This window comes from Montipora capricornis, chromosome 14 (assembly GCF_036669925.1).
Source record: "Montipora capricornis isolate CH-2021 chromosome 14, ASM3666992v2, whole genome shotgun sequence".
Classification (NCBI taxonomy): Eukaryota; Metazoa; Cnidaria; class Anthozoa; order Scleractinia; family Acroporidae; genus Montipora; species Montipora capricornis.
Genome location: NC_090896.1, coordinates 41206353 through 41218047, shown reverse-complemented (window position 1 = coordinate 41218047; position 11695 = coordinate 41206353). Strand labels below are relative to the sequence as shown.

At 37.3% G+C, this 11695-nt stretch overlaps 1 protein-coding gene and 1 pseudogene across 1 annotated transcript in view; both read right to left on the bottom strand.

Moving 5' to 3' along the window:
• Nucleotides 1-718, bottom strand: part of LOC138032515 (stimulated by retinoic acid gene 6 protein-like) — a 62660-nt gene extending 61942 nt beyond the window's left edge. The window contains exon 1 of the mRNA XM_068880214.1: nt 420-718. Within this exon, the coding sequence (XP_068736315.1) occupies nt 420-448 (29 nt within the window). The 5' untranslated portion in view covers nt 449-718. The remainder of the gene's footprint in view (nt 1-419) is intronic.
• A 6937-nt stretch (nt 719-7655) lies between these two features.
• Nucleotides 7656-9381, bottom strand: LOC138031988 (uncharacterized; annotated as a pseudogene).
• Nucleotides 9382-11695: the final 2314 nt, after the last annotated feature.

Genomic DNA, 11695 nt, shown 5'->3' with positions numbered 1-11695 from the left:
AGACGCATGAAAAACTGACATCAATTTGTTAAATCGAAGTAGAAATGGATACGAATGGTTGTTTTTTATGTCGTGTTAAGGTTGGTGCCAATTAAATTCAGTTTAAGACTTGACAGTTGCTTGGTTATGGCTCCAAATTTTGGACAATTCCACAAACAGAAAACCGCACTTACCCGCGTTTGCAAATTTTCTCGAATTCCCAAAAAAAGAAAAATCGCTGGAACTAGCAAATATGATTTTTGAAGACAGTTCACCTAAGGGTATTTTTGGGCAAAATATGAGCGATCCACCACAATGGTCGTTGACGGACGATTCGATTCTCGATTCTGACAGGCAGCCCTTCAAGTTCATGATCACAGCATCATAAATATGAACGTAAGCTAAGCAAGACACACGCATTTCGAGGTTTATTTACTCACCCTTTCCAGATTTCAGATGTTTCTGACATATTGCAGGATTGGTTGTTTGTCTGTAAGCTTGGTACTTCGTCCGTCAACTTCACCCGGATTTGCACAAGTAATTATATATTCTTCAACAAGAGATTATATAATAATAATCTCTTGTCTTCAGTTATTTCTTCAAGCCAGGTTTGATGCCTGCTTTCTTGTTCGCCTAGTGGGGGTAGACGCTGGCGTTGAGTGGATATTTTTCGAAAAGATCCGATGATAACCAGAGTTGGTCCAAGTTTCTGCTTTCTTTCGTTTTTGTGCCCGCAAGAAATATTGGCGACCGTATGTCTAGACGTGTCTTGACTTGTTATCGCTTGAACAAATACGTAATTACTGTACCTCCAAAAATTTGAATATTAAGATTGCGCAATTCATTTTCGTTTTTTCTTTTTCCGTTTTTTGCGCAAGGATTTGTTTTGCACTGGGGATTTCTATTAGGAAGTTAAGACAAGAAACAAAGAACTGAGCGAATTTTATGAAATAGATACTCCTTACTTCACAAGCTAAATAACTCTTGACATCATTTAGCAAGAGAACAACGAAAAGACACGAGCCCAATTCTGCAAGTGGTACTCATGTGCACATTCAATCACCGACTGCCTTCCTTTTCCTTTTAAAGAAAGCGCTCCCATTAAGTTTCAAAATCTGTAATCTTGATAGAACGTTCTCATCGATTCTGACTTTAAAATTCGTATCTTTTGTCTCTTTGTTTCTCCTTAACAATGTATCTTCCAGAGCGTTGCAAAACAAATCATGTTTTTCTAAATATTAAAGTTTTGCATCTGAATGCAAATACTACAAATAAGCAGTCAACCACTGGTTAACTGCTTAAAATACGTGCTTTCTTCTTCATTCACGATGAACCCTAGTGGTTGAATCCTGTATATCAACAGAAATATCGGATTTTTGACTTTCATTTCTTTGTCCAGGTCAGATAGCATGTTTGCAATCGCAAATGGGACCAAACTGTTGTTTGTGAGTACGATGCACAAAATCAACAGTGCACAGAGCATGACGGAAAGTAACAATCAGTCTTTATTTAAAATTCTGTAAGAAAAGTAGGGGGTGGGGTGGTGTGTCTAATTTTCTTGTGGGTTTTGGGCAATCTGACTTAAAGATTCAAATACCACTGTGTCATACTTTTGGGACTGATTTAAAATAGGAAGTTAGTAGCAAGCCTGAAAGGAGTCCTTCAGTGTGGTCTTCAAGGTCGCCCCGGCAGGGTCGTGCTAACTCCATTTCTGGCAGAAATCACGACCACATTTTACGATTGACAAGGTCATGTGACACGGTCATACAAAGGGCCTATTGAAAGGTTTCAGTCGGCTTGTAATCAGTTTGAATGTCCGTGATGGATTCGTGTTTAAATCGTTCCTCTTTAATTAATATACCACTGTGTCGAGCAACCTGATTTCGTTCTTTGATATTTCGGCCGTGAATTTGTTGGTAGGGAGGAATTTAAGGATCAAATGGTATATGAAATGAATCATATATAAACTGCGGATATGAAATCAAGTAAAGCTATGATCTTCGCAGTTATGAACGCAATTTCTGCAATTGCGAAGAGAAGCCTGAAAATTTCAGGACTTCAACGGGGTTTGTGATTCCGGTGCGACGCTCTAACAAACTGAGCTATGAAGCCACTGACGTTGGGAGCTGGTCATTTGTGAGTTCTAATGGTCCCGTGAGGAATGAATCAATGATGAAATGCTATATGAAATGAATCATATATGAACTGCGGATATGAAATCAAGTAAAGCTATGATCTTCGCAGTTATGAACGCAATTTCTGCAATTGCGTACAGAAGCCACAAATGACCAGCTCCCAACGTCAGGGGCTTCATAGCTCAGTTGGTTAGAGCGTTGCACCGGAATCGCGAGGTCACGGGTTCAAACCCCGTTGAAGTCCTAAATTTTTCAGGCTTCTCTACGCAATTGCAGAAATTGCGTTCATAACTGCGAAGATCATAGCTTTACTTGAGGGAGGATTTGTTAGCTTTTTTAATAAAATGGTCCGCCTCGGATCTCTGTTTTATCGCTGTCCCACTTTGTTGGATTAACTTTGTTTCAATTTGCTCCATGAAAATATTAGCAAGAGATTCCCGTGTTTGTCTCCATGGCGGTTTGTTTAATAAAATGGTCCGCCTCAGATCTCTGTTTATCGCTGCCCCACTTTGTTGGATTAACGTACGTAATATCATTTCTATACATGAGGACCATGAAGCAGGAAAATTGGAGATGACAGATTTATTGAAGCCTTAGCTTGTGGTTTTCATTTTTTAATACATTTGTTTAGTTTGTCTTATATTTGTACTAAGCCTAAATATGGCTTCAATTTCAAACAGTATTTGTCCTGCATTTATCAGGGACAAATATGAAATTATATTTATCCCACATTTGTTGTCTTCACAACCAGGGCAAATATAATATCAGATTTGTCTCATATTTTTCTTAAAGCCAAATATAATCAAATGCATTATTTCATCCAGTGAATAAGGAGATGTCTTTGAAATTAAGGCGTAACACTTGGGCCAAGTAGTGTTTAGTTAACAAACTTTTGAAATCCAAATGGTCATGGTAGAGCGGTTTTCAATTGAGTGTCGAAAGTAATTAGTGAATTACTTTGGTTTATGATTACTTCACTCAGTGATTGGTTCAAAGTTCTAGCTCCACTTTTTCAACCAATCAAAAGTGAAACCAAAACCAATTGTGGCTCGCGCGTGCACATTTTCCCGCGCTTTGTGACGGCTACGTGTAATTACTTCGAGTTTTGATTGGTTTACTGGATGGTCTCCGTCCTTTTTGATTGGCCAAAGTAACTACTTTGGTTTTGGTTTTACGACACTCAATTGAAAACTGCTCTAGCACTTTAAATTGTCCGGCAAAGTGCGAGGATGACTTCTCACTCGTCTATAACCCGCACTTCAAATACACATTCTTTTTATTTCATTTCATTCATCGAGTTCTTGACGGGAACAAATGAGCCCAACAAATTGACCTGCTTTCAACTGTGTGGCTTCCTAGCTCAATTGACAGAGCATTGCAGCGGTATCGCAGAGGTCATGGCTCGAATCCCGTTGGAACCACCTGAAATTTTCAGATGTTTATAAAAAGTGGCAATTGCTTAAATTCTTCAGCAAAGTACGAGGATCACTTCTCACTCGGCGTCAGTAACCTGTACTTCAAATATACATTAATTTCATTTCATTTAAAGAAATTACTGTATCTTATCTTATTTAACAACGCACTGGATTTGTCTCCAATCCTCTTGAATTCAGATCTCCCACGATTTGTCTCAGTATTATTTTTATTATTATATCTTGGAGGATATGACATGGCCGCGCGAGGATACGAAGATAGAATTCGTATCCCGAAGGGGCCATGCAATGTTTTGTTTATGATATAGATATTGATGAAATGTCCAGATTTAAAACAACTTGTTTTACCCATTTTCCAAATGATGAAAAAGTGGTCACCAACCGTTAAAACACGCATGTTGTGTAACATGAAACAAGACATGAAAGTTATGAACAAATCACGATAATGTAAAATTTGCAATAAAAATGTTAATGTAGTAGGGACTAATTATATTAAAGCACAAAAGTACCTTACAATGAAGAGGACGCTCGCGTTTTATTAACTAATCGTGTCCGTTACCATGAGGAAACGTATATTCTCACATGTGAAAGACAAGAATGATATGTTCACTGCGCGCGGTGAAGATATGATTTTTTAGTAAAAGGAAAAATCCGGGTATTTCATCACTATCTATATAATAAATCACGATCATCATCATTACTGTCATCATACGATTGTCTCCAGTTCTCTTATGTTCTTCTCAGTCTTAAGCAGTTCCGAGACAACTTTGTACTTCCAATGACGTCAGGTCTTCGCTTTCTTCGAGATGGTTCCGAATGCACCAGTCAAAATGGACATCCCTGTCATATTTGCTCATCATAACCGAAACATGGCTTAACGTAAATGACGACACCATTAGATGTTCAGCCTGTCCTGAAGGTTATTATCTAGCTGATCATCCTCGATCCACTGGACGTGGAGGCGGCACTGCTCTGCTTTATCGTGACTCACTAGCCGCCAAGAAGATCGAAGCCGGAGAGAAAACGTCATTTGAATATTCGGAGGGGTTAGTACAATCAAAACATCACAACCTACGTATTGCTATTATCTACCGACCGCCTTATTCGGACGAACATAAAGTTACGATTGGGACATTTTTAAATGAATTTTTAGAATATATTGAAACACTCTTGTTATCAAATGATGAAATTATTATACTAAATCTTGGTGATTTTAACATCCACGTGGATGATTCAAATGACAACGATGCGACTAAATTAATGGATATGATTGAGTCTTTGGGACTAAAATAGCATGTTGAAGAACCAACGCATATCTTTGGGCACACATTGGAATTAGTCATAACTAGACTATCAGATGATGTAGTTCGAGACTCTCCTCGTGTAGATAGTTACATCTCAGACCATGGGGTTGTTCTTTTCAAGTTGAATAGCGTAAAACCTTCTCTTTCTGTCAAGACTGTTTCGTATGGAAAGTATAAAGCTATTAATATTCAGGATTTTCAGTCTGACTTGGCTAAATCTGACTTATGTACAAACCATCCGAATTCTCTTGATGAACTAGTTTCTTGTTATGATAAAACTTTCACAGCTACATTAGACAAACACGCACCGTTGTTGACCAAGACAATTGTGGTAAGACCTCGTGTTCCGTGGTTTAATGAAGAAATAAGGGAAGCTAAACGGGAAGGAAAAAGAGCAGAGAAGAAATGGCGAAAGACGAAAAATGCTGTTGATCTCACGATCTTTAAAGTAAAAAGAAATGCTGTAGTATCATTGATGAACAAAGCACGTAAGGATTTCTATACTAATTTTATTGAGGAAAATAGTTGTGATCAACGGAAATTGTTTAAGGCTAGTAAGAGTTTTCTTAATTGAAAACCTTGCAACGCTTTACCACCTACCTTTGATGAGAAACAATTCGCATGGAATATAGGAAAATTTTTTGTACAGAAAGTTTTGGATATAAGGAATCGATTGGATAATATTCATTCTAGCTGTGAACATGAGACGTCGATACCTCATGTGGCTCCTACGGTTCACTATATACGTGAATTTGATAAACTTACAGAGAATGACGTGAAGTTGATAATGCAGCAGTCCTCACTAAGGTCATGTTTATTGGATCTTATGCCATCTTGGCTGGTTAATCAATGTGATGTTCTGCTTCCTGTTTAATCAATGTGATGTTCTGCTTCCTGTTGTCACTACGCTAATTAACACCTTTACAATCTGGTGAATTCCCAAAAGCATGGAAGGAAGCCTTGGTATTACCACTTCTGAAGAAGCCTGGCCTGGATTGTCAATTCAAAAATTTTCGTCCTGTCTGCAACTTACCATTTACGTCAAAGTTAACTGAGCGGGCTGTTTTTAAACAGGTTCAAAAGCATGTGTGCACTAATAATCTGTATCCGCCTTATCAGTCATCATACAGACGATACTTCAGCACTGAAACATCTTTATTAAGAGTTAAAAATGATATCCTATTGAATATGAATAAGCAACATCTTACTTTATTAATTTTGTTAGACCTGAGTTCTGCTTTCAATACAGTTGACCATGACATCTTGTTGAAGCGACTCAGCTCTAAATTTGCAGTATCTGGAACAGTAATTGAATGGTTGCGTTCGTATCTTGACGAAAGATGCCAGCGTATCTTAATCAATACAACACAATCTAGTAGCTTTAAGTTGAACTTTGGAGTACTTCAAGGTTCGTGTCTCGGTCCGCTGCTCTTTACTGTTTATGCTAGTAAACTATTTGATGTAGTTAAACATCACCTACCAACGGTACATTGCCATGCGGACGATACACAGCTCTATGTCTCGTTTAGTCCTAATGATGAGACTGGTCAAGACGAAGCTGTTGCGGCCGTGGAAAGATGTGTTAATGATATCAGATTGTGGATGACTACTGATAAACTTCTTCTTAACGATTACAAAACTGAGTTTGTTGTGATTGGCACCAAACAACAGCTCGCCAAAGTTCAACTTAACAACATTACTATTGGTCAGTTTGAAATAACACCTACGTCATCTGTTAGGAACTTGGGAGTGTGGTTTGATTCCACATTGTCAATGAACTCACATGTCAACAAGACTTGTTCATGGGTCTTGTTGAGGAAAAAGGTGGAATTTTAGTTAACCACTGTTTACTTTTAGCTAGGTACTATATTTTTAGATGTAAGTTCAACAATACTAAGCCTTCGATATTAGAATACCTTTATCAGATTAAAAGTAATTTACAGTTAGAAAAACAGATCTCAGTCACAATAGGAAGGCAAAAAGCATTTGAAAATAAGTGGCACAAAATAATTCAGTCGCTGTGACTGTCTGAATGTTTTTCTCCTTTTTTCGCCCCTCTGTTATTTTTTTTTCTGGCTATTGTCAGGTAATTTGTTATCTAATCCGTTTTGCCTCCCCCCCTTTTGAGAAGTAATAGGTACCCACTTATCGATCACTGTGAAGTAATATTGTAATCTGTTTGTAACGTTTTTCTTCTTTTAAGTTTGTTAAGTAGTGTATTATGTTTTATGTTGTTAAAAATAATAATAATTATTAAAAAAAAAAGAAAAAGAAAAAAAAAAAAAAAAAAAAAGACTTGTTCATTAGCATTCTACTACTTGTATAACTTTAGGAAAATTAGAAAGTACTTGTCTAGAGCATCTGCTGAGAAGCTGATTCATGCTTTTGTTAGTGGTCGTATAGACTATTGCAATAGCCTTCGTTTTGGCCTACCAGCCTATCAAATACATAAAATTCAAAGGGTCCAAAACGTTGCAGCCAGATTAATATATAACGAATCTAAGTACTGGCTGCCTGTTACATTCAGGAATAGAATTTAAAATTTTACTTTTAGTATATAAGGCTATTAAGGGTTTTGCTCCAGGGTATATAACAGAACTTATTAATATTAAGAATGAGGGTAGATATAGGTTACGTTCCAATTGGAATGGAATCTTACTTAAGTATGTTAATTTTAAACGTATAAGACATTAGGAGAAGAAGTTAAAAACTAATTATAGGCTAATATTAAAAATTCTATATCATGTATTTGCGTTGAAAAAAATATATATATGAATGTAAGTGGGATAAAACTACAACCCAGACTATTTCGACATCGCATATATAAAAGTATTACTTGTTCTGTTCGTACAAAGCTTTGGCATATTAAAATTGCGCTGTCGTCTTAGATTATAGCGCGAGTTGTCATAGACTGCAGGAAGGAGCGCATCCAGTTTATGATTTGGGACACTGACAATGTTATCAAAAATCTTGCTACATAGTACGTAATGTTGCTCTAAAATGGGTGTTACCCCCACCTTTATTGCCAAGCTAAGTTGCACTTTCCCGAGGTTATTATTGACATTGCTCTTTTCTCGAGCCCTGTCAGCTCGTTCTTTACGGACTTGGGGAGACCCTTGAAAAAGACATGCTGCGTAATCTACAACAGACCTCTCGCACGATACATAAAACAGTGCTAGATCTTGTTTCGGAACTCCCTCTCTTTTTAACTGAGTTAGAAAATAGAGTCTCTTACGGGCCTTTTTGGTTATCTCAGTTACATGGTCATTCCATGTTAGATCATTCGCTATTATAAGGCCAAGTAGCTTTGCACTAGTAACTAACTCTATCTTCTTCCCTTCTGTGATGAGAGGATCAAAGACTCTTTTCCCCTTGGCAAAGAAGATCCTGAGTTCTTTGCACTTATCGGCGTTTGGTTGAACCCTGTTTTCGCGAGACCACTCTATTACTCTTTCAGCTATTGCTTGTGCATGACTTACCCCGCACTTTGCTGCTACCTCTTACACCGTGGTGTTGGCATTGCAGTGCGTTCGTATCGAGGTCAGTTTGGATCTATCCAACTTTTTAACTCTTCTGACATACTCCGATGTTATTTTGCCCTTTATGCTGGTGTTAAGAGTCCGGCTGGTCCAATTGTAAAATGCCAAGGTATTTAGGGTCAACACTAATTTCCATCCCTCAAACTGACATTGGACATTCGATTTTCGATTTTCGATTTTCCGGGCTGTTGTCTCGTTAGTCTAGTGGATATCGGAAACTGCAAGATGAAGCCATCGATCCTGGTTCAACTCTTTGCCTCGCCTATTGTGAATCTTCTCAGCTTGTTTAAAATCTTTGTTTCGTTGAAGTAGATTTGAAGTCTAAAGTAGACTGTACGTCGTATAAGTTGAATAAAAAGGGAAATGTCAGTTTGAGGGATGGAAATAAGTGATGACCGGTATTTAGAGCCTCCTCTTTTACTTTCCTGATGTGATAGTCGTCTGGTAGATATACTCTGTTCCTATTTCCAGGACAGCGCACTCGTCTTGAGTGCGCACGAGTGCGCTGTAATTCTTTTTGTAGTGACAGATACGTACACTAAAGAATTCAGCTCAGTGATGTTTTGGGTTTGAATCCTCCTGAGAGCTTCATTAACTTTGCTTTCAGCTATACTTAATCACTTGACTTCATTGATGGTAATTCTACTCCCTGTTCAAGACTTCCAGAATCCTTTCGCAGAGGATTCTCTCGGTGTTCTTCTTGGGTAACAGATGATTTTTCATAATCTGGTAAGTCTGTGGCAATATGCTTTGTAGTTTCATTTTCTTAATATTATTTTTTTTCTCTCAGAGCTATTTCCCCTGGTTCCACAGTCTCTCGCCACTTCTTGGTTTCAATCTGGCGTACTTGATAAGCCAATCTCTGATTGGTAACTTCTTTGAGCTTTGAGCTCTTTCCTTGGTGTTACGGTCTCTTCACAGATCTACCAGTCTCTTTCTGTATCCTCTGATACACTCCTAATGTAACGCTCAAACAACCTTCTTTGACCATCCTTCTGTCGTCGTTGAGGGGTAGCAGGATGTTATTCTTCTTCTTCTTCTTCTTCTTCTTTTATTATTATTATTATTATTATTATTATTATTATAGATTTTATTAATATCTTTCCATTTACAATTTTTGAAACCAAACTGTAGAGTTTCTTGATGACTGCACAGTTTTGTGTGATGATCAATTTCTGGCAGTTGGTTACCAGTTTGTTGGTTTCGTTCTTGTGGGTTAGGTCAGAAAGTCCTTTCTCTAGGGTGTTGTTGAAATCTCCCAGGAAGTTAAACATTATATTTGATTTACTTGATCTCGTAGTCAGGGTAAACCTTGCGTAATCCTAGTCGTAGGTCCAGGTACTTTCTCTTCTTATACTCATCCCTGTCGTTGATTTGTGCTACGTTGCACACAGTTCCTTCCTTAAGTATGATCTTCTTGTTTTTCTTATCGTAGAGGGTCATATATGGCTTATTGCTCCATTCTCTGGTGTTTTATCTATGTGGATGGCTGTATCCCAGAGTATTTGTTCTAGATAGCGCTTGGTCATTTTCAATACTTCTTTTGGGGATAGCTTGTTTATACTAGGCTTTGGAGTCATCGTTTTCCATGCTGTATAATGATAATAGGAAGTGGTATAGCGCTGTTAAGATTTTATCATGCCTCGACTTATGGATTGTTTGAGCTATAGCAGAGCAGCCACATAGTAGATGAGGGCTGGTTTCTTCTGCATTGTGGCACAATGCATGCTAGATCTAATCCCCGTTCTTGTTGTTTCTTTACTCTGCATACTTTTCTGGAGACCACTTGTCGTATGCATGCATGATGCTAGTGTGTACACCTAGTACAACATCAGGAATAAATGAATGAATGAACTTTAAGTGTCAAAGTATTTAGCTAAATATACGCTAATTGTGGACACTAAAAGAATTTCAACTTTCCACATAGAAAATTAAAGAAAAATAAAATAAAATAAAAATAAATTTAAAAAAGCCAACACTCCAAAATATTTACAAATTTAAAATTGCTTGATTTAGAGAAAATCTAAATATTTACAAGTTTATAATTACTTAGTCTCGACTAATCTAAAATATTGACAAGTCTATAATTACTTGGTATCAGCTAAACAATTCGGCAGTCACTGGACAAAGAGAGATAAAATAAGATTAGATTTCATTGCGAAGCTGGCTAGGTGGTGCATAAATTGCATTTGATGCAAGTGCCCTAATGTTTTTTCTAAAATTGTCCAGTGACTGTCGCTGTCTATCGCTTAAGGGTAGTCTGGACAAAAGATATTGACCCTGATATCTGATCGAATGTTTTCCGTTTCTTACTGTAGGGTAGCAAGGTATTTCAAGGTCAGCATTTCTCAAGGAGTAACCTTTGTTGGCAGTATTAAAAAGTTCAACTATGTAATCAGGCGCCAAGCCATTTCTAACTTTATACATTAAAGTTACAATGTCTTGAAGCCGCCTGTTGTAGAGAGAGGGCAGCTTTGCACAGTGTAGATGATCGTCATAAGTGTTGTAAATTACTCTTAGAGTGCGTTCTTGCAGTCTCTCCAGTTTTCGCCTCTCAGATTGTTTAACAAAATGCCATACGATCTGACAATACGTCAGATGAGGGAGAATTGCTGTTAGGTACAGTTGAAGCTTGGTCTTGGATGAGATTAGGTTGCGTAGCCTTGATAGCGTAGCCTTGATAGCACCCCTTTTTCTTCAATTCCTGTGTTTGTTCTAGCTCGGAGTATGATCTTTCAACTCCTCTTCACATTCCCTACAAAGAATACAAGCTTTCCATTGATCTTATGCATTCTCAAGACACAAATATTATTATTATTATTATTATTATTATTATTATTATTATTATTATTATTATTATTATTATTATTATTATTATTATTATTATTATTATTATTATTATTAATCAGAGATATGCTTAACTTTTTTTTTTGTGATGTTGCTTTTTCTTTTGATTGTGTGATGAATGGACTTTTCTAATTCTTACCGATATTCATGAATTTGTTTTATTCTTTCTTTCTGATTATTTATTCTGTCTCATGCTGTTTTATGGATGAATTTTCTGATGACAAATTTAAGAGTCATACTCTGTAAGATTCGAGTAATATTAAAAGGTCGCGGCCACGGTACCTCACAGATTTGGCTGAAATTTTGCATGTAGTCTTGCTTTGGGGTCCTAACTACGAAATGGATGTTTCAAAGTTCTGGTACATTTTATTTTGGGAGTTCTGAACATGGCCGGTTTCTGTCGGTTCCGAAGGGGAGCCAATATGGCGGATCACACGACTTCTTATCATCCTCCCTTC